We start from the raw sequence: 23,413 nt of genomic DNA on the forward strand, positions 1-23,413 counted from the left end.
AAAATGTCAATTTATAATTTAAATTTGAAATTAATTTAAAATATATTAATTCATTTGTTATTATATATATAAATATTGTAATCGATTATATATAATTGTTAATATAATAAAATAATATTAAATAATAATATTTAATAAAATTATTAATAGAAAAGTAGTAACATATAATAATAATAATGAATATATAATTATTTATAATAAAAACATAAATTTATACAATAATAATGTTTATTATAAAAATTAAAATATTATTATAATTTAAATTTGAAATAAAAATTACTTTTAGTTAAATTTTGTAATAATGAATATTTAAATATATTTTTTTATTTAATAATTTTTATATAATGATAATATTAATAATTTATATTTCTTAAAATATTAAGGTTATATTTTTAATAAATATTTTACTTCATTTAAAAAAATCAATTGTTTTTTATAATTTTAAATAATACAATTAAATAAAAATTTATGTTTATGAAGTTTTTTGACAATGATAATAACTTATATTTCTAATATTTTGTAAAATTTTAATTAATTTACTCTATATAAAAATATCTTATATTTCATTATTCAAAAATTCTTAAAAACAAATAAATTTTGTAAACTTACATTTTTTAAAAAATAAAAATAAAAAATTTAACTATCATATAACTAAAAAAATTTAATAAATCTTTTACAAATCTATTAAACTTACATCAATCAAAACATATTTCACAATTTTTCTCTCAAATTCTCACAATTTTTACTTCCTAATCCTTCCAAACACATAAACTTTTCAACCATTATCATTAACAATTAACAGAAAATAAGCATTGATTTAAGATAGTGATTTGATATATAAATTTAAAAGTATGTGTTGACATCAAACCTACTCTGTAAGCTAAATTTTCAAAAAGTTGAGTGGAAAATAGGCATAATATTATGTTAGAATAAATACATCACCTCTGCAAAGAAAATGACTTAAATAATATAGAATGCAATATTTATATTATTGAGTTTTATTTTACTTTACACACATCTCATTCTATTATATTACTTTTGAGATTTTATTTTAGTTGAATAAACTATCTTAATAATTTTTATTCATATTTTTGAATATTTTAGAATTTTTAAAAGTCTCTATTATTTTATAACTTGAAATTTTAAATTTTATGCCAAACTATAATGCTTTAACGAGTTGTCTTAAAAATAAAAATTTAATTAACATTTGATTATTTTCACAAATTTTTATATATTTGATTCTAATATGATTATTTTAAAAAAATCATATTAAATTATTTCATAGATAAACAGATATTCTATTTTTAATTCAAAATCAACGATACATTTAAAGAAATTAATTAACCTGAAACCTACAAAAATAAATAAGTAACGAATTTTCAACATTTAGTACCTTATCTTTTAAAAGAATTTTCAAATTATATCAAAATTATAATAAAACTAAAATATTGGTTTTTATATATATATATTTATATATTGCATTACAATTAGCTGTGACATTTCTATAAATATATTTATTACAATAAATAATTTTTGTCATAGTTTATATTTATAGGTAATATGAAAAGTTTATTCAGTAATAAATTAAGTGATTTTAACTATTTTTTTTAATTTAACTTATATAAAAAAAAAATGATCTCAGCATAACCTTGCTATGCACGGTTGAGCAAGTCGATTGAAGCTGAATATACACATTAAGAGGCGCTTCGTGCTTTTTCCAATAACTATACCTAGTCACCACTCACACACATTATTCAAGAGCCGCCGGCGTCGTTTCATCGTCTTCTCCGTCGCTCTCGCCGCTGCCGGAACTGCTTAGCTCTCCGCCGAATCAAATGGCTCAAAACGGAAAACCGCCGAAGCTTCCCGTCGAAGGAAAACGCAACATCCTAATCACCAGTGCCCTGCCTTATGTCAACAACGTTCCTCACCTCGGAAACATCATCGGATGTGCGTTCCGTTAATCTCTTCTCTACTCTCATTATTCGTCGTTTCATTGCTTTTCTTTCAATTTTGTTTTGATCGATTGAAATCCACGATTGAATCTTGTATTTATCTTGCTTTCTTGTCGCCGAGAGATTAACGACGTGGTTTGGATTTGACTAGGCGTTCTGAGTGCCGATGTGTTCGCTCGCTACTGTCGGATTCGCGGTTACAACACTATCTACATCTGCGGTACTGATGAATATGGAACCGCGACAGAGACTAAAGCCATGGAAGAAAAATGCTCTCCCAAGGAGATTTGTGACAAGTATGGGCTTCTCTTTATTATTTTTTAAAAATTAATTATGTATGTTTGTATACTCGCTATTATATTATTTTCATGTGATTATTCTGTTCATTCGGTATGTGGTTAGGTTTAATTTAATGGCTTAGCTTGGCTTATATTCAAAGGATTTTTCAAGTGAATATTTCATGTTGTGTTGGCCTAGATTTGCAATTGCAAGTATATTGTTGTGGACTTGTCTTAATTGCTTCAGCGAAATTTCAATAACACTCTGACTCTCTCTGTGTGTTTGTAGATACTATGCTATACATAAGGAGGTGTATAATTGGTTCAACATAAGTTTTGACGAATTTGGGAGGACATCATGTCCTCAGCAAACTGAAGTTTGTCAAGAAATTTTTAAAAAAATATTTGACAACAAGTGGCTCTCCGAAAACACAATGCAGCAGGTTGTTTGGCCGAACTGTATCTATTTTTTTTTTCTGTTGGCGTTGTTGTTGTCTCCTATTTGTTTGAAATTGTAAAGGTAGTTTTCTGATTTCAAATATTTTCAAGGATGTGATTGTTAAACGCTTATTGTGTTTCAGCTTTACTGTGACACGTGTGAAAAGTTCTTAGCTGATAGGCTTGTGGAGGGAACCTGCCCGACTCCTGGGTGTGAGTATGATTCTGCTCGAGGAGACCAATGTGAGAAGTGTGGAAAACTTCTGAATCCAACAGAATTGAAAAATCCCAGATGCAAGGTATTTCACTGGTTTATTAATTAATGGTTTTGTTCCTATTTCACAAAGCATTAGTTGTGGTTTAGTGATGGACAATCGTACGGAATTGAATGAATTTCTTAATTGGATTTTTTAGTAGCTTTCGGTTTGGTACTTTCGTTCGTTCTGTTCCTTTAGTTTTGTTTTCCCTTTGTGAGTTTTCTTCTTTGGTTCTTTTTTATACCTTTTCTCTTAGTGGGGCTTTAGTACTCATGTTCTTTTACTTTTAACGTACTAGTATATGGTTGGGATTTGGTTTCTCAATGAGTTTTTTGACATCCATAACAGGTTTGTAAGAAAACGCCTCGTATTCGGGATACAGACCATTTGTTTCTGGAACTCCCTTTATTGAAGGACAGATTGGAAAAATACATCACTGAGATGTCTGTGGTTGGTGGATGGAGTCAGAATGCCATCCAAACGACAAATTCATGGCTTAGAGAAGGACTAAAGCCTCGTTGTATTACGAGGGATCTAAAGTGGGGGGTTCCCGTTCCACATGAAAAATACAAAGACAAGGTCAGTTTTCTATTGATTTTTCCAAAACTTTTAGTTGTTTTTCATTTACTAATTTTGTAGTTTGTGTTCTCAATTTTGTGATATTGGAAGGTTTTCTATGTGTGGTTTGATGCACCAATTGGATATGTGTCAATCACTTCGTGTTACACACATGAATGGGAGAAATGGTGGAAAAACCCAGAGAATGTGGAGCTGTATCAGTTTATGGGCAAGGACAATGTGCCATTCCACACTGTAAGTTGTTGTCTTTATACAATTTGAGCATTTGTATGCCATTATGTGTTTGTGTTTACTTGGGACAATGTATCCAGCATCTTGTTTTTTATCATTTTCCCTCACTGATGTGTAATTCTCCAGCTGAGTTAAAAGTTCATTCTAACCTGAGGGAATTTATTCTTCAGGTGATGTTTCCATCTACTCTTCTTGGAACTGGTGAGAATTGGACTTTAATGAAGACTATCAGTGTTACTGAATACTTAAATTATGAATCAGGTTAGTTATCTGTTTTTTCAATGGTTTGTCAGTTGTTATTATAAATATCTAAAAAGAACAGTTATAGATGATAGAAGAATAAAATGAATCAAAGAGAAGTACAATAAGCAAAATTTTACACACGATAAAATCAACTTTTGAACCTGAAATTTTAAAAGCATCCTTGTTTCACTTCTTCACAATCACTTAAAAACTTATAAGGTTACTAGTTAGACACTATGAAGTAACTAAATTTTTTGAAAAATTATTTTTAGGGAAGTTTTCCAAGAGCAAAGGTATTGGAGTATTTGGTAATGATGTGAAAGATACAGAGATTCCGGTTGAAGTATGGAGATATTACTTGCTCACAAATAGGCCCGAGGTAATTCTATTCAAACAAACTTCATGAATTCTGTTTGGCCTACCTATCTGGTTTCTTGTTAAACATTAATGGATATTCTACTCTTATTCGAATGTGCTTATGGGATGTAGGTATCAGATACATTATTTACATGGCCTGATTTGCAAGCTAAATTAAATAGTGAATTACTGAATAATTTGGGCAACTTCATCAACCGAGTTTTGAGTTTTATTGCCAAACCTGAAGGTTGGTTGAACTCTTTCATCATTTCTCTTCAAGTGTCTACTGGCTGCTACAAATCCTTAGTGGAGCTATTGATAAATAGTTGTTTTTTTCACAGTTTTTGGGAAGTCTTAAGATCCATGCCCATTACTTCTTCATTATTCCTGCTGTTTATTAAAAAAAAATCATTTACTGCTTATTCTTGTTTAAATCATACATGACTTTGTCTTGTAAAGGTCAAGGATATGATTCCATTATCCCCTCCATTCCTGATGATGTAAGTGCTGACTCCCATAATCTGACCAAAAAATTAGCTGATAAAGTTGCTGCATATATAGACCAATACATAGAAGCAATGGAGAAGGTAGTCTATCCTCCTCTTGAGACATGATATAGTAAATTGAAATTACTATTGTAAACTGTCTTTTGTTTTAACCTAAATATTATCACAGTTTGATGGTATTTCTTTCTGCAATCTTTTTAGGTTAAACTAAAGCAAGGATTGAAAACTGCAATGAGCATATCTAGCGAGGGAAATGCATATCTCCAGGTAACTTTGGAGCTGTTGTGTTGCACCTGAGAATACAATTCATATCATATATTGTATTATATTCATGTCATATGGCTGCCTATTTTCTGAATTTTTTGTGCAATTAAATTTACAGGAAGCTCAATTCTGGCGCCTTTATAAGGAAAACAAATCTCTCTGCGCCCTTGTCATGAAAACTGCAGTTGGGGTTGTATACCTTCTGGCATGTTTACTAGAACCTTTTATCCCATCTTTCACCCTCGAAGTAAGTTAACTCATATATTGCACTTGACAGTACATTCTAGTTATGTTAAGTATTTCATGACATTCTCAGTTCTTGTCTGTTGTCTGGCATTAAGGTATTTAAGCAACTAAATTTGCCTGCGGAGATACATGTCTCACTTTGTGACGATAAAGGAGATGTTGATAGGGTAAAAAGACTTTGGGATATCGTAAGTTCTGGTCATAAACTTGGAACACCCAAGCCATTGTTCAAGGAGCTGGTAAGTTGTCTTCTTTCAGAAAAATTAGTGAAGCAATTCTAGGTGTGCTTTCACTTTATTGTTATTGATGTTTCCAAAATTGTTGACCAGAAAGATGAAGAAGTGGACTTCTACAGGAAGAAGTTTGCCGGAAGTCAGGCTGATAGGATTGTGCGAGCCGAGGTTGAAGCTGACAAGGTTGCTGAGCAACTGAAGAAAACAAAAGTTTCAGGTTTTTTATCCTGCTCTTCCATTTTCAATAAGTGTTTTGAGGTTAAGAAGGAAAACAAAGTCAGAAGATGTGATATTATCATATAATAACTTCGGTAGACAGCTTCTCTGCAAAGTGATAATTCAAAGTCAGTGTTTATGACACGTTAGTTGAATAAAAGATATATTCTGTGCTCAAAATATTCTACACATTAAACTAAGAAAAATTATTAGTTTACACAATGTCAGTTCATGAAACATCAAATTATTTTATGTGGATGCATGCAAATGAAAAAAAAAAATTCAAGTAGAAAGCATTAAACCACTTTATAAAAGTGATTTAATCATACCTATATTGTATACGCATCTCTACACTTTATATTTTTCTAAAAGTATTTAATGATATCTATATTGTATCTGCATCTCTACACTTTATATTTTTCTAAAAGTATTTAATCATATCTATATTGTATCTGCATGTCTACACTTTATATTTTTCTAAAAGTATTTGTAATGAATTAGTTTAACTTGTATTTTTGCCAAGAATGGCCTTTTGGAGCATGAAAACAAATTTGAATAGTCCAATGTTGGCTCACATTTTTGTCATTCAGTTTATTTTCATTTTTATATTTTGTTAGAAGAAAAAAACGTAATAATATTCCACTAAAATTGTTTATTTGATTAGAATAAAAACTCCATTTTACTTATCAAATATAATATTTTCTTACACTAAAATAGTTTACTTAATAAAGTAATAAAGATTGTTTACTTGTTGAATTGGTTTGAGTTTAGTGTCTCGTTATTGATTGAGTTAGTTCAATGGTTCATAGCTAAATGTTCATCATATTTAGATGTATGCAAGTTATTGATGTCTCGTTCACAATAATCTTATGATTAAGAAAATAAGTTAGAATAAAATTACAAAATTATCGTAACAAGAGTTTAATTTTAATCAAGGATCTTGTCAAAAATAGAGAATGCAAAGACATTGGACTAAATATTGGGTATTTAAATACATAATGGCTGAGTCTGTATATACTCGTTACATTTATTAATATGCATGAATAAAGGAATTTTTTTCCCTCTAAAATAAAGATTACATATCCCTACTTATCAACAAAATATATTACTCTGATTTTCAACACTCTCCTCAAGTTGCACAAGCATATGTAACCAATTCTTTGCCCCCTTATAGATTTGGATGATGCTTGTGGTAATATCTCCCAACTCTAATCAACCTCAATATGCTTGGTTCTCTCTTGAAATATTAGGTTTGAGATGATATGTAAGACAACCTAGTTATCACATATCAATCCCATTGTTGTAGCCCCTTCAAAGTTGAGTTATTTAAGGAGTAGTTTTAGCCACATGTGTTTATTGGTTACTTTATTATCTGTATGTTAGTAGTAAGCTTAACATCTTCAGTCTTGATTATTACAAATTAACCATTAACCAGGCTTGCTTGAACCATTTTTTAAGCTTTAGTAAGTCTTCAATTTTTGCAGTGCATTATTTTTCTTCAATATATAACAGAACTGTTTAAGATTACTTATACATGGTAGGGCTATTGTTTACTACAGATGGCAATGGAAAGAAAAAACCAGCAAAATCATCAAATGAAGCAAAAAACAAAGCAGCCCCTGAACCAGATATTACCATCACTAGGCTTGATATCCGGGTTGGCTTGATAACAAAAGCTCAAAAACATCCTGATGCAGATGCACTATATGTTGAAGAGATCGATGTTGGTGAAGAACAGACTAGAACTGTTGTCAGTGGGCTTGTCAAATACATACCACTTGATGAAATGCAGGTTTTTGCCTAACCAGAATTAATTTAACAAGTTGTGAAGGTACTTCTTTAACTGATGGTTAATTAATACTATTGACTTTCTTCAGAACCGAAAGGTCTGTGTTCTTTGTAACCTAAAGCCAGCATCCATGAGAGGCATTAAATCCCAAGCAATGGTTCTTGCTGCTTCAAATGATGATCATTCCAAGGTAAGGAAAAAAAAATACAATATCTTATCTGGGGTTGTTGCTCTATCTTGACAGCACTCTAAATTGCCATGTTATTGTAGTGTTACTAGTAAAGCTAATCTTATGGTTATAAGAATTAGTGTGATCACGTGTGTTGAGTGTTTGTGATTATAAGATATCCAAGATTGTTATATATTTTTCTTCATAATTAGTATTATACCATTTTCATCTCAGATACATTAACCATCAATCCTTGAACTTGGGTATCTTAGTTCTTTCAAATGGTTTCAAAGATAAATTTGGTCCTTGAAGGATTAGTAGAGCCTGGACTTAGGATTGCTCTTAATCTGGTTGTCTAAACTGGACACTTGTCTGATTTGTCCAGATTTCCCCTATCTTCTGATTGCGGATTATGAGATGTATAGATTGAGTGCATGTTTATTGCTACATTGGCCAGTTGTTTACTTGTGTGTGAGTCGGTGTGTGTGTGTAGTCTGCCGATAAATTTGATTTTTGTTGAGCAATCCTCTCCCGCCTCCTTTTATTTTGGTGTTATTTGTGTTCCTTTCAATTGTTTCTCCACTGAGGTGTTAGAGGACTAATATCTGATTGCTGTGCTCCCTCCAGGTTGAGTTGGTTGAGCCTCCCAGTTCTGCTACTGTTGGAGAAAGAATTACATTCCCAGGAAATGAAGGTAATCCTGATGAACTCTTGAACCCAAAGAAGAAAGTTTGGGAGACTTTGCAAGTTGATCTTCATACTAACGAGGATCTGGTAGCATGCTACAAAGATGTTCCACTCACCACCTCAGCTGGTGTTTGCAAGGTTTCATCCATTAGCTGTGGAACCATAAAGTAGACAAAGATAAGTATTTGGAGTTCAAAAAAAGACAAAAAGAAAAAAGGAATTGAAAAGAGTAGAAAAACAATTCTTCTGACTTACCATTCTATTGCCAGTTTTGTTGTCTTTCTCGTTAGCAGTAGATGTAGGATTGCTTTTTGTGTAATTGACTTACTTTCTTCATCTTCACTTGCTTTTTTTTTTTATGTGTTGGAGTCAAAATATAACATTTTTTTATGTAATTTTGCTTCCTAATTACTTTTTTCTTCCTCTTCTTAGTATTTGTTTTTCTTTTGAGTTTACATTTAGGAAACTGATAATTATACCAGAATTTGTAATATTTTCCAAGAATACTGAGATTGTAATTTTCAAGAAATAAATATTTGTTTTCATCAATTTCTTAAAAGAGTTTCTGACAGAAATAAACAACATAGAGATTCTTTTCAAGTGTGACAATTTTTGAGGCAAACCCTGACATGCTCACGGGTTCAATTTGAATGTGATTATGGTTTTTTGAATGTCTTCACGAAAATAAAAAGACCAGTGGGCCCATGACTATCTGCATCTCTCGGGTCCTGAAATAATTTTGACTCTATATAATATTGGTATAGTTTCAGTTATTTTTTAATTTTTAATTGCATATACTTACCCATATCAATTTTAATTTGAATCCTACATATTTTATTCCAATTAAAATTTTGTGAGTTACTTGCTTATTTTATTTCACTGGAATATTGTTTTTTTTTTCAGAAATTATTTTCTGTCATAGGGTATGCATCCTAATCTTTGTCATTAATTCGATAAATTTTATGATATATATGTGATCATAACAAAAAAAGGTAGTCTTTACTTATATCATAATTATGTCAATACAGATATTTCTATAGAACTAAAATCAAGTATGAATTTTGTATAGTACTTTTCAATTCAAAAATATTATTGTTCAATTATATTTTAATATTAACTCTATCATTCTTTACTCTACCCATTCACTTAATTTTAAATTTATTTTGTTTTCTCTTCAAATAAAAAATGAAGAAATATGTACTTTAAATCCTCTTGTAGCACGAGGAAGTATTCAAGCCATAGAAAAAGCTAATAAAAAATATTAGATACTATTTAGATAGGTATAAGTAAACATTTCAAAAATATTCAAAAACATAATAGAAAAAAAATGGAATAATTTTAGAATATGTATCTTAAAAGTAAAAGAATATCACTTGACATGTTACTATTCTAATATTTCTTGATGAGTGAGTTTCATTGATGATTGTCTCTTATTGTGGACCAATTACTTTTGTCATGTAACTTATATCCAAAGCATTGTGGTTTTCTTAGTGATTAAACCTAAACCTAAACCTAAAAATAATTTTTCTTTAAAGAAAAATACTTTTAACATTTATCTTTTTTACATCTTCTTCATTATGGAATGTTTTTCTATTTGGAAAAATCTCTGTGAACAAAAATGTACTGAACATTTGTTTTTTTTTTAAAAAAAAATAACAAAATATTAAGAAAGTAAGAATGTAAGATATTGATATAGTGAATCATCTACTAATAGATTTGTTTTGTATAATTGTTCAACTTTATGATGAAAATAAAGTAAGAAATTTAAATTTAATTTATACACAATAAGTAAAAATCAAAATCACAATCAGGTGATTTTTTTTATACACTACAAGTAAAAAATCATTAATAATTTAATTCAATTAATTTTATATGTTGAACTAAATTGTATTATGTGTTTGGTGCTCCTAAATTTATTAATTTAGCGGTAGGAAATATTTGGATTGTTGTGGTAACTGAGACTTGATAACATTAGAATAAGCACACCTTTAAAATATAAATAATTGATCCTTTCAAAAAAATTTCTATGACTTAATTGAATGTTTGATTTTGTTTAATCATAAAAATTGTTTATTTAGTTTGTTTTTTCTTTTACAGTGGAGTTTTCATCTTCTGGTTTGCATGTGTGTTAAAAAAGTGATTTGTTTTAGGTTGGTTATGTGTTTTCCTCTTTGTGAGGAGATGCCATTTTTATTTTATTGAGTTGCATGCTAGATGTTCAATATGTATAACTCTAAAATAATTAATATTTATTTATTTTTTGTTGATAAAAAAAATTGTATTATGTTCTCATTATTTATTGAGGGTGGTGTAACACACTAATACAAATTAAATTGATTAATTTTATCATCTAATAAGATTAAAAATTATATAATCTGATTTAACAATAATTAATAATTAAAATAATACAATTTTCATGATTATTACCAATCAAAAAAAAGTATATAAAATAAAGTGGGGTAGAATAATGGGCCAAGAAAAAAGAAATTTGGGCACTGAGAAATGAGAACACAGCCCATAACTTCCCTGGCATGAAAATCAAAATCAAGAGAGTCCTTTAAGTGTGTCTCTCTTCCTTTCTTTCAAACTCTGCTTCAAATTCAAGCTGTCTTTTTCATCTCCCTCTCTCTATATATATACACACACAAACATTTATTTAATATTTCCAATAATAAAAATAAAAAGTCTAAGGCAGTTCTTTCTCCCTGAAATATCTCTCTCTTTCTCTCTCGCGCTCTACTCTAGGGTTTTTCTTGCTCTGGCCGTACACTACTCACTCTAGGGTTTTATCACTCTCATTCCATGGCCGCCGAGAAGCTCCGGGATTTGAGTCAGCCGATTGACGTTCCGCTTCTTGACGCCACCGTCGCCGCCTTCTACGGCACCGGATCTAAGGAAGAGGTCTCTCTCCCTCTCTCGTTTCTCTCCAACACTTCGCACTTGCACTTAGGGTTTAATCACTCAATTCAATTAACACTCTGTTTTCATTCCGTTGCTGCGCGGATTCTGTTTTTCTATACAATTCACCTCTTGTTAATACATGCAATGTGGAGTTAAACCAAAGCTATTTGGTTGGATTGTGTGTTTGTTTGGACTAGTGTGGTTAATTATTAATCCTGGAACGTAGGATGAATAGTATGTTTCGTCTAGAGTACGGTCTTACTAAACAAGACCATATATTGGTTTTAGTCGGACTGATATTGTACATTGTTGATGCAGAGAAATGCTGCTGATCAGATTCTGCGCGACTTGCAAAACAATCCCGATATGTGGCTACAAGTCATGCATGTTTTGCAAAATACTCACAATCTGAATACCAAGTTCTTTGCCTTACAGGTTTGTTTTGTTTAATGACATGTGTCTGTAGTTATACTATGCAGGATCAGAATGAACTTGTGGATTATGAATTTTTAATTTTCAGTAAAGGATGTGAGTTTAAATAGTAAGAAGTATTCTTCTGGATTAGTATTAACTAGCCTATAGCTAGAACAACAAACTTGGCTTTCTGTCTTACCGAATATATCTTTGTTCTAGGTTGATAATATTAGTTGGATGTTGCATTTGAGAGGATGATTGGTTAAAAACCTTTTAATTAAGGTGCCATAGTTATGTATGATTTGAGTGCATGTAGGAAAAATTAAGAGCCTTATGGCAAGTTTAAACTCTGTTTTGAGCAATGACTTGGAAAACAAGATTTATCAACAAGTTTTCTATTTCTTGATAATGTGATTAAAGGTTACTTTTTATGTTTATAAATTCTTTTATTCTTGTACATTCAGGTTCTAGAAGGTGTAATTAAGTATAGATGGAATGCATTACCTGTTGAGCAGAGAGATGGAATGAAAAATTTCATCTCTGATGTCATTGTACAGGTATGAACCACATTTAAAGAAATCAGAAATTAGACCATTTCAGTTTTCTTAGATTTTTTATGGACACCAAGCTAGTGTGTGCTCATTATTGGCTTTACTTTCGCAGCTTTCTAGCAATGATGCTTCATTTCGAGCAGAAAGGTTGTATGTCAACAAACTCAATATTATATTAGTTCAGGTAAAAATGGTAGTTCTGTTCTGTTATTTCGACTGAGTATTCTGATTAAATTATCAGTCTCACAAACCATTGTTCATCACATCTGTTTTATCCCATATTTTTCCATAATTAAATTCAAACCACTCAAGAATGTTTTGTCTGTTTTTCTTCTCCATATCTGAGTACCTAATGCATACAACTTGTTTGGACTATTCTTTTGATTCTTCTAATCTGTTATTTGGTGCATATGTCTTAATCTTTCCTTTTCTATTCATGAATAGGAAATTGCCCCCTCCTTCAGATGCATACATATAGATAATGTGCATATGTGTGTTTGAGAAGCTTCATATTAAGATGAAAATATCTGCTATGCAGTTTTATTATAATTTTATTTTAAATGTATATTTCACATTTTTCCTTTTTAATTTTGATTTCAAAAGTCTTTCCATTATTTTTCCAGCTTTTGGTATACATGAATTTGTACACTGCTCAAGTCTCTGTAATGTGGGGTTTGCCTGATGCAGATTTTGAAGCATGAATGGCCGGCAAGATGGCGAAGCTTTATTCCGGACCTTGTCTCTGCAGCTAAAACTAGTGAAACAATTTGTGAGAATTGTATGGCTATATTGAAAGTAAGTTCATCCTACTTAACCTTAGATTCTGACCTGATCTAAATTACTAACCTAAAAAATGTCTTTACAGCTTTTGAGTGAAGAGGTTTTTGATTTTTCAAGAGGCGAGATGACCCAGCAGAAGATTAAAGAGCTTAAACAATCTTTGAACAGGTAATTCATGTCATAGACCAGAACTGTATGCCCTTTTGTGCTTGACATTTCATTTTTATTTTGTGTTTGGTCTTTGAAAGATTGAGTTTTAATGGCTTGATTTTTTTACAGTAGTAGATTTGTAAGGATTTTGCCTTTTTAATTTATTTTAGTTGTGATGCTATATTATTTTTGGTTCACTTCTATGAGATTTAGTGATGCTACGAATGTCAAGAGATATTATTTGCTTCTAGTAGTTGTTAGGTAGAATCATTGATGATAATATGTTAGGTGGCAAAATAGATTGTGGTTGGTGCATTGATTCAGTTGTTAATTGGTGAATTAACTGGAGGATTAGATTGGGTTGATTGACATAAAATGATTTAATTTTTTTATTAGCAATGGATTGTCTATTTCAGAACTGAATTGATTTGTTTACTGCTCAACTGATCTGCAACCACACGTTACCATATGACTTAATTATTCTAAATTGAAAATATTTTGTCCAGAAGTCCCTCTAGTGCAAATGTACAGTTTGGTCTTTAGATAACATAGCTTAAAGTGCTTTGATAGTTATGTATTAAGTGATCTAATGTGATTTTTCTACATTTACTATGTATGAAGTGTCTATTCATTGCTAATATTTACACTGTTTTTTTTGCAGTGAATTTCAACTCATTCATGAGCTATGCTTGTATGTGTTATCAGCCTCACAAAGGACTGAACTCATACGTGCGACTCTGTCTACATTGCATGCCTTTTTATCATGGATTCCCTTGGGTTATATATTTGAATCACCATTGGTAGGTGAAGTTTTCAGTTGCAACGTACTTGTTTTTGAGGATTTCTTAAACTGAAATGTGTTTTATGTACCTCACCAGCTTGAGACACTTCTAAAATTTTTCCCACTCCCAGCATATAGGAACCTAACACTGCAATGTTTAACTGAGGTATATTCCTCCCTTAATTGCCTTATGCTCTTCCCTGAGATTTTCAACATCAATTATTCACTATTTATTATTGCAGGTGGCATCCCTTCAATTTGGAAATTACTATGATGTGCAGTATGTCAAGATGTATAACATATTCATGGTCCAGTTGCAGGTGTCTTGATCTCCCTTTTTGTAAAATATACTACATTCTTAATCGTTTGATTATATTGAATTTATTTATTTTATTGATTTTGGATATTGTCATGTTTAATGTAGAGTATACTCCCACAAAGTTCGGATATTCCCGAGGCATATACAAAGGGTTCAACTGAAGAACAAGTGAGTCGTTGTTGAATAAAATCCCTAATTTGCCTCATTAATTGTGAAGTATTTGACTGACCCTTCTTTTCTTTTGTGTAGGCATTTATACAGAATCTGGCACTTTTCTTCACGTCCTTTTTCAAGGCAAGTTTCATTTTTTATGTATATTGCTTATAAGGTGTGACCTTTCTTTTCTTCACGATACAAGCATTTGTATTCATATTGTGAAAGAATTTGACCTTTCTCATGCTGATGTCTCTCTTTCATTTCTGATCCTCTTCCCTTTTCTATGTACGGCTTATGAGTTTCTCATTGAAGGTTTTGCTATCACTTAACAGTATTATGGTACTTTTCTATTTATGCAGGTTCACATTCGTGTCCTGGAATCCACTCAAGAGAATATAGCTGCTTTACTAGCAGGCCTTGAATATCTTATCAACATTTCTTATGTGGATGATACTGAGGTTTTTAAGGTATGCTGGTATTAAAATGTTCTTGCTTTTGCATATTTCTTCTGTTGTGAATGCTTGTTTCATTTTATATTTGCCTTATAGATGTCTTCTGCACTCCCTCCCAATGTGTTAGCCGACATGTGCATTCTGGTCTAGTTTTTGTGCCACTATTTCCTTTTCTGAAACCTAGGTTCACGTTGTACCTGATTTTAATAAAAAAACAGGTCTGTTTGGACTACTGGAATTCCTTGGTATCAGAGCTGTTTGAACCGCACAGAAGTTTAGACAGTCCTGCTGCCGCAGCAACCCTGATGGGACTTCAGGTGATCTCTCTAATGCTTCCACATTGATAGTTATAATCAAGGATTAACAATTATATTTTTCTTCACTAAAAAAACTTGTTTAGCAAAATTTGAGTTGGTATATTACATTCATACTGAAAAATGTGCTTATGACAAAATAGTTGGACGTGTAGGTCTTGAAATGTAAAAATATTATGTTGGGTTAAACAATGTATGAATCGTATCTCATTCATATATATATATATATGTTTAATCAACATAATTATTCATATATTTTTTTATACCTATGTCTTGTGTCCTTCTATCTTCTTTGCAAACACAGTGGCAGTATACTATTCATATGTCTTGCTGATGTATTTTCATCAATGGAATAAGTAGGTACCAGCAATGCTCCCTGGTATGGTTGATGGACACGGTTCTCAGCTTCTTCAGCGCCGACAGCTGTATGCTGGTCCCATGTCAAAGTTGAGAATGCTCATGATCTGTCGAATGGCAAAACCTGAAGAAGTTCTCATAGTTGAAGATGAAAATGGGAACATCGTTCGTGAAACCTTGAAGGACAATGATGTTCTTGTTCAGTACAAGGTTATAAGATGACACCTTAATTCTGCTAAAAGTCTGTTGGATATTCATATCTATACATGAAAAAACCGACTCAGTTTTTGTCCTCAGAATATTGTTTTAATAGATTGTTTATACATAATATTGTTTGTGATATTTAGTTAATTGGAGACACTTTTTGATTGGTAATCACTGGGGAAAATTCGAGATTACTTCTCTAGATGCTGGACTCTGATTCAATACTGATACTTTGAAATATTATTGTAACTCTAGTGAAATTTAAACTTATCATAAAGATTTGCATATGTTCTAATCCAATCCAAGTTAAAAGCTAATACAAAGTAATTATGCTGCTTAAAAAAGTCCTCTTTTGAAAAAGTAGAATTAAAGTCCTAAGTAATATCTAATCAGAGTTTAATCCAATCTGTCACTCACTCACATTCGTCATTTTTTTTGTACAGATTATGAGAGAGACCCTTATTTATTTGTCACATCTTGACCATGATGATACTGAAAAGCAGGTATGTGGATCTGAAATCCTTTGGTTGTTTTGCTGGGAAATACAATCATAATATTCCTTGTTTCTTTTTACCTTGTTTTATAAGTTATGAGCCAAACTTTAATTTACGTAACAGTATCAATTTTATTGAAATATAAAATTAATGGATTAAAGTCAAACTCAGTAAGATGAAGGTGTAGTTGTGTAATTCTTTTGTTTTTTTTATGTAAAAGCTACCTATAATACGATTTTTGTATGTTTGTGCTATATATATGGCTTTTTGTTTCTAATGGTCTTTTGTTATTCCAGATGCTCAGGAAATTAAGTAAACAGCTTAGCGGTGAGGATTGGACATGGAACAATTTAAATACACTATGCTGGGCAATAGGTTCTATATCTGGTTCCATGGTGGAAGAACAGGTATTGTAAACTTCATGCTCTAGATTGATTTATATTATGCTACAATGTGCATTCAATTTCAAAATCAAACGAGGAGTTGTACGAGGAGTTGTACAATCCTTGAAGTCTTTTTGTAATTATAGCATGTTGGTTTATTTTTTTAATTAAGTTTTAGGACAACCATGTTCTCTTTTTTGATATAAAAAAGCTTAGGAGAGATTGTTTCATCTCTTAGCTATAATTCATTCATTTATAGGGAACCCTAACAACCAACATATACAACAAAAGTAAAGATCAGCCTAAACATAGGTTAGATAGGTAGTAAGATGTATAAGTCAACCCATTGTATATAGTCATTGCCTTATACTAAACTTGGAGGAATTGGTTTATCTACACAATTGATTGATGTCATTGCCTTATACTAAACTTTGACATTAGATTGAACAACCACATGATGTTTCTTCCTTTTCAAAGAAACAACATTGCCTCCAATGAAAACTCTATGCAGTAGAAGGTCACTTGCATATAGGAGTTGCTGTCCAATCAACATGATCACCTTAGTGTTTCCCTTATCTTCCTAGAGCAGTCCTTGTCCTTGTACCTCTTTATGTTTCAGTGATCAAGATGGAGGAGCCTGTATAAATTGTTTAATCACTCCAACTTCATGAGACAAGTCAAGTCTAGTAATAGTGAGATTTTAGTTTTCCATAAAATCTTCTATATTTTTCTGTCCGAGCAGAGCTCACTTTGTTTTGCCATTAATTACTGATGTGGATCCATATGTGTACAATCAATCAAACCTTTGTTTCCCTGACTGGAAGGTTGCACGTGGAATGCAAGCTTAGGTTAGCTGTGCTTGAGTAGGAATATGTTAATAGTTATCATATCTCAGTTTTTACTTTTAGCAGTTTTAATTACTCTTAAATTGTTAGTTTTTTAGTCTGGCACAGAAATATGCATCAGAATCATGTAGGTCTATTTTGTTTTTTCTGAGATTGATGCATGCATCACATCACTTTCTTAACTGCTTTTATTTTGTTAACTATCTCTGTATTTTTTTTGTGGCATTCTTTTATTAGGTTTGATATTTTTCTTCCATATTTATAGTTAAGTTATTTTTTGCAGGAAAACAGATTTTTGGTTATGGTTATTCGTGACTTATTAAACCTGTGTGAAATCACCAAGGGAAAAGATAACAAAGCTGTTATTGCAAGTAATATAATGTAAGAATTGAGGCCATTTGCTGTTTTGTTTTTTCTCGTTTGGTACTGCTTTTAATTTTTTCTTATGTTTTTTTTTGCAGGTATGTTGTGGGCCAGTATCCAAGGTTCTTAAGAGCTCATTGGAAATTCCTTAAAACTGTTGTGAATAAATTGTTTGAGTTTATGCATGAGACCCATCCTGGAGTTCAGGTTATTTTTCCTACTTTGAAACTTTCTGTCTCTACTTTTGCTAGCATATTATTTCTTATCGTACAAATCATGGTTTGGTGGAATATAATCTTAATTTAAGCTAACACATCTTTACTTTTTTATGTTTATTTTGTTTGTGGTGGGCCTTCAATTGTTAAAGCTTTCTATAATCATGTTTCTTTGTTTCAGGATATGGCTTGTGACACATTTCTGAAAATAGTTCAGAAGTGCAAGCGTAAATTTGTGATCACGCAGGTCTGCAAATTTTTTCCTTCCTAATATTTATCTGCAAAAAATGTAGCCATTTTATTACAATCATGCATATAACTTGAGTACATAATCTTATGCATAAACTTCAGTACATGAGATTGTTCCTAACTGCCTCAATGATTGGTATTACAGGTTGGGGAAAATGAACCGTTTGTGTCTGAGCTTCTGACTGGCCTTCCCAACACCATTATGGATCTTGAATCCCATCAAATACATTCCTTTTATGAATCTGTATGCCTTGAGAAATCTTTAATCTCAATTTCATTGGTTAAATATATATATATATATACATGTTTTCCCATATGTTCTCTTTATATACTTGTGTTTGCACATATTTAAGTAATATTCTTGTTTTGTAGGTTGGTCACATGATTCAGGCTGAGTCTGATGTGCAGAAGAGAGATGAATATCTTCAGCGGTTGATGGAGCTCCCAAATCAGGTCTTCTGCTAAATAATTTTCATGCTAGAGAAGAATATGAATCTTTTTTTTACATTGTGAACCAAAATCTTACGGATGTGATTTCCCCCTTTTCTTCAGAAATGGATGGAAATTATAGGGCAGGCTCATCAAAATGTTGAATTTTTAAAGGATCAGGATGTTATCCGGACAGTGCTTAATATATTGCAGGTATAGCTTTGAAAACATTTACAAAATTTGAGGGTGACCCTGCTGTATGTTCTTTATTTAGCTCTCCATGCGATTTAAGCAACTTGGATTTAAAAGATTTTATTTATTATTTTGTGACATATTGATTACGTGTTGGAAAGTCCTCGTTTAATTTGTTGTTGATGTTTGCTCAGAAAATGGCCAGTTTTCCTCCTTGTCTTATCCAGGGATTTTTCAGCTAGCAAGCACTAACACTTTTGTAGGATAGTGTGGTGCTGTGTCCAGATTTCCTAAACTGTTAAAATTAAAAAAAAAAAATTAACTCTTAACATTTTTTTGACACGTGTTGGACACTTTTATCTGGCTAGGGAATTTTTTTCATGTTGATTATCTATATTAGTGTTGTCACCGTGTCAATGTTGTGTTCAGTGTTGGTGTACATGTGTTCAGGGAACACGATTCCTTATTTAGTCATTTAATAGATAGAACTTTGTTATTCACAATCTTTGTTGTTTCAAGATTCTGTTAAGCTAGTTTTCATTAGATGGTTAATTGTTCTGGTTGTAAATTTGCATTCAATACTGGGTTCTGCCCAGTTTTGTATATAACATTTTGATTTTAATCTCTCTCAATTTCAGACGAATACAAGTGTGGCATCTTCTTTAGGGACATATTTCTTGCCCCAAATCTCGATGATCTTTTTGGACATGTTGAATGTGTACAGGCAAGTTCTAGTTTTTTATACTGAGGGACTCTAATAACAAAGTTGACAGTCAGCAACTAATATTTTGATAATTTTTTTACTGAATCATGTTTTATATTCCTACCACAGAATGTACAGCGAGCTCATTTCAAAAAGTATTACTGAAGGGGGACCTTTTGCATCTAAAACATCCTATGTGAAACTTCTACGGTGAGTCTATTGAAGATGATGTATTGGTTTTGTACAATGAGATTATTGTGGACTCTAATTTCTATCATTGTTTACATTGACACAGTTCTGTTAAGAGGGAGACACTTAAGCTGATTGAGACATTCTTGGACAAGGCAGAAGACCAACCACAAATTGGCAAACAATTCGTGCCTCCAATGATGGATCCTGTTCTTGGAGATTATGCGAGGAATGTTCCTGATGCTAGGGAATCAGAGGTTTTGTCACTGTTTGCCACAATTGTGAATAAGTATGCTGCTGTCTTTTTTTTTTTCCGTTTGCTTTATTTTTTTTTACTGATCTATGGTTCTTTGAAATCTATTTTTTTGTTTGTTTATGTTATTTACTTCCTGAGAATAGAGTGATGTCTTTTATATTCTAGTTATGAACAGTATGTGTCACTCTCTTTCCAGATATAAATCTGCAATGATTGAAGATGTACCTCGGATATTTGAAGCTGTCTTTCAGTGCACACTTGAGGTAATTGTGTAGGATATTCAGCTATGATAAAATTATTTTATGTAATTGAGACCCATTTATTCTCACCGTATATAATGTGAGCATATATCTGAAAATCTGGTGAATTTCTCCACTTGTGATTTGGAGCTGTGTGGATAGTCCTAGTAAAGAGAGTAGATTAGATGGACAGTAGTGTAATTGTCAAAGGTGAAAGAGATAAAAAAATATGGGAGATTTATTGGTTAGTTGTTTCATTGTAGACATGATCCACTATCATACACTGGTGTTGTTTCATCCAGATACCTAACCTGACTAATCAAAGGGTTATTTTTGGATACATGATGTTGAAGTTGTCATAGGATATAACTTTTAATTTTTATCAATTGTGATGACATAATTATTGGGTATCTGCAGGTAAACATACACTGAATGTTTATGTTTTTCTTTTTATTCTGTTTCACAGATGATTACTAAAAATTTTGAAGATTACCCAGAGCATCGCCTCAAGTTCTTCTCCTTACTTCGTGCCATAGCCACTCATTGTTTTCCTGCATTAATATGCTTGTCAAGTCAGGTTGTGTTTTGTGTTCCATCTCTGCTTACGATATCACACATCAGTTCTTTTATGGTTTTAACTGTTGTCAAATTTTGTAATCTTGTTGTCTGCCTGATTTTATTTGTAATTTGTGTGCCAGCAAATGAAGCTTGTTATGGACTCTATCATATGGGCTTTTCGGCATACTGAAAGAAATATTGCTGAAACTGGTCTGAACCTGTTGTTGGAGATGCTGAAGAAGTTTCAGGTGTGCTCTTTCTGCATTCTCTATTATATGGATTCCTATCATTTTCTCAATTCTCTTCACAATAACTTTTATTTTTTCATCCAAAGTAAAATTATTCTTGTTCTGGTTCTTACTGTGTTGGCATATATGTTCCTTTTTTTTTATATATTTGGTGGAATGTTGTCTTTGTAACAGGGCTCAGAGTTCTGTAATCAGTTTTACCGGACATACTTTTTGACAATTGAACAAGAGATATTCGCCGTCTTAACCGATACTTTTCATAAGCCAGGGTTCAAATTGCATGTCTTGGTGCTTCAGCATTTGTTCTGTTTGGTATGGCATCACGATCCTTTGTTTTACTAGTTTTTTAAGAAATAGCAAAAGTAACGAGCTCTACCCTTTTTCAGCTGGAAACTGGTGTCCTAACTGAACCTCTTTGGGATCCTGCTACTAATCCATCATATTCATACTCAAATAATTCAGCCTTCGTACGGGAGTTTACCATAAAGCTCCTAAGCACCTCATTTCCCAACATGACTGCATCAGAGGTAAATGTGGAGAAATAAATAATATGTGTTGTCTCTTCAAACAAATGACTAATCTGAAGAAATTTGCAGGTTACTCAATTTGTTAATGGACTCTTTGAGTCAACCAATGATCAATCCACATTTAAAAATCATATACGAGATTTTCTTATTCAGTCCAAAGAATTTTCAGCTCAGGTAATGTTCTTCCTTTCATTAGCACTTTTATAGTTTTATCTGTAATTGAGTTGAAAGGTGAGGTTTATGAAATGGTGTTTGTATGCAGGATAACAAAGATCTGTATGCTGAAGAGGCTGCTGCTCAGAGAGAGAGAGAACGACAAAGAATGCTTTCTATTCCTGGGCTTATTGCTCCAAGCGAATTGCAAGATGAAATGGTGGACTCGTAGATATGGTAGATGAAATAGTAATACGGTGGAGATTTTAACTTGTTTCACAGGCTTTGTTGAATCCATTGGCAGATAGTTTGAGAAGAGATGATGATGCAGCGTTTTCGAAGAGAGTGGTTTAGCAGTTCCTGATATGAAAGTTTTGGCTGGGCGGGGATACTGCATTGGTTGTTCATGGATGAGTGTAGATTAATGAAGTTCTAATTGGGAATGATAATATTGTGATTTGTAAGGGATTCATGAAGGCATCTTTATATAGAATGAATGAATCGCATGATGGAAGATTCATTCCGAGTATTGATGACTCTCCTTAGGTGTGACCTCCTCCTAACCTCGGGCGGTTTGTGCAGAAAACCCTTGTGGTTTGATATTTTGTATTTTTTTCCCTCACCAATTAATTTTTAGGGATATTCATCATCATGTACCATGACTGCACTTAATATATGCTTTCATGAATTAGTGTGTTATATAATTCTCTTTTTCTCCCGATGGACACCATTTTTTTTTTCTATCCTACGCTTCTCTTTCTCTTCATCCTAACTTTAATTTTATACTTCTACAAACTATTACTAAGATCAAGGCTAGGTAATAGGTTTAGTTTATGGTATTTGTACTGGTATGGTCGGACATTTACTCGGTTAGTATCATAGATTATTCTATCGCTTACATACGATAACGAGGTCTATGAGGTTGCATGTGGCTGATTGACTCCCAATGATGACTCATGGATTGACCAAGTCAGCAGGATTAATTCATAATTATAGGTTATTTAGCGTAACTTTAAATCGACTCACAATGATGACTCATGGGTTGACCAAGTTGGTAGGATTAATTCATAATTAAAGGCTATTTAGCGCAATCTTAAATACGAACCAATAATCTAATTCGGCCTACCAACGGGTACAATCTTAAATGCGAACCAATCTCCTAATTCGGCCTACTAACGAAGGTCCATAAAGCTAATATAAATAGTGCAGATTTCAAGAATTAGGTATGTCATTATCTACCGTGCTCTGATAATTAAGAGTCGAATTCTTTAACTTTTGTCGGAGTGTGCTCTGCAGGTACCATCCGAACTGGTGTACCGAGAGGGGAGATGAGAAAGGAAGGAAGGCAGGAGGAGAAAGGGATTGAAGGAAGAGAGGTTCAAAACAATTTCAAGCATTTCAGGATTTTATAGGTATAGAGAGGTTCTTAGTGAGTCAGATTGGAAAGTAACTCATAATTATCAAATTCCTGTTTTTTCACATTAGCTAATAATGCCTTAGAAACTTCATTCCCAGGGTTACTTAATTTCTTTCTGCTCTTTTG

General features: G+C 32.0%; 2 protein-coding genes across 2 annotated transcripts; both read left to right on the plus strand.

The window, feature by feature from the left end:
• Positions 1-1,634: 1,634 nt before the first annotated feature.
• LOC137808502 (probable methionine--tRNA ligase) lies at positions 1,635-8,856 on the plus strand. The gene is made up of 17 exons (XM_068609681.1): positions 1,635-1,950; positions 2,107-2,251; positions 2,523-2,676; positions 2,815-2,970; positions 3,277-3,507; positions 3,598-3,741; positions 3,909-3,999; positions 4,254-4,360; positions 4,471-4,585; positions 4,798-4,925; positions 5,046-5,111; positions 5,227-5,355; positions 5,450-5,593; positions 5,684-5,804; positions 7,363-7,595; positions 7,681-7,782; positions 8,389-8,856. The coding sequence occupies exons 1-17, from the start codon at positions 1,836-1,838 to the stop codon at positions 8,617-8,619; spliced, it is 2,412 nt and encodes an 803-aa protein (XP_068465782.1). The 5' UTR covers positions 1,635-1,835; the 3' UTR covers positions 8,620-8,856.
• A 2,096-nt stretch (positions 8,857-10,952) lies between these two features.
• LOC137810857 (protein EXPORTIN 1A) lies at positions 10,953-22,591 on the plus strand. The gene is made up of 32 exons (XM_068612327.1): positions 10,953-11,349; positions 11,668-11,784; positions 12,228-12,320; positions 12,427-12,498; positions 13,002-13,109; positions 13,180-13,262; positions 13,906-14,044; positions 14,123-14,191; positions 14,268-14,345; positions 14,450-14,512; positions 14,594-14,638; positions 14,860-14,967; positions 15,171-15,269; positions 15,627-15,833; positions 16,271-16,330; positions 16,618-16,728; positions 17,833-17,930; positions 18,011-18,119; positions 18,309-18,374; positions 18,522-18,620; positions 18,749-18,829; positions 18,929-19,018; positions 19,636-19,721; positions 19,830-19,910; positions 19,996-20,178; positions 20,342-20,408; positions 20,851-20,961; positions 21,083-21,190; positions 21,365-21,502; positions 21,577-21,717; positions 21,787-21,891; positions 21,980-22,591. Exons 1-32 carry the CDS (start codon positions 11,251-11,253, stop codon positions 22,100-22,102), a joined length of 3,237 nt encoding a protein of 1,078 aa, XP_068468428.1. The 5' UTR covers positions 10,953-11,250; the 3' UTR covers positions 22,103-22,591.
• Positions 22,592-23,413: the final 822 nt, after the last annotated feature.

This window comes from Phaseolus vulgaris, chromosome 11, assembly GCF_000499845.2.
Source record: "Phaseolus vulgaris cultivar G19833 chromosome 11, P. vulgaris v2.0, whole genome shotgun sequence".
NCBI classification, from domain to species: domain Eukaryota; kingdom Viridiplantae; phylum Streptophyta; class Magnoliopsida; order Fabales; family Fabaceae; genus Phaseolus; species Phaseolus vulgaris.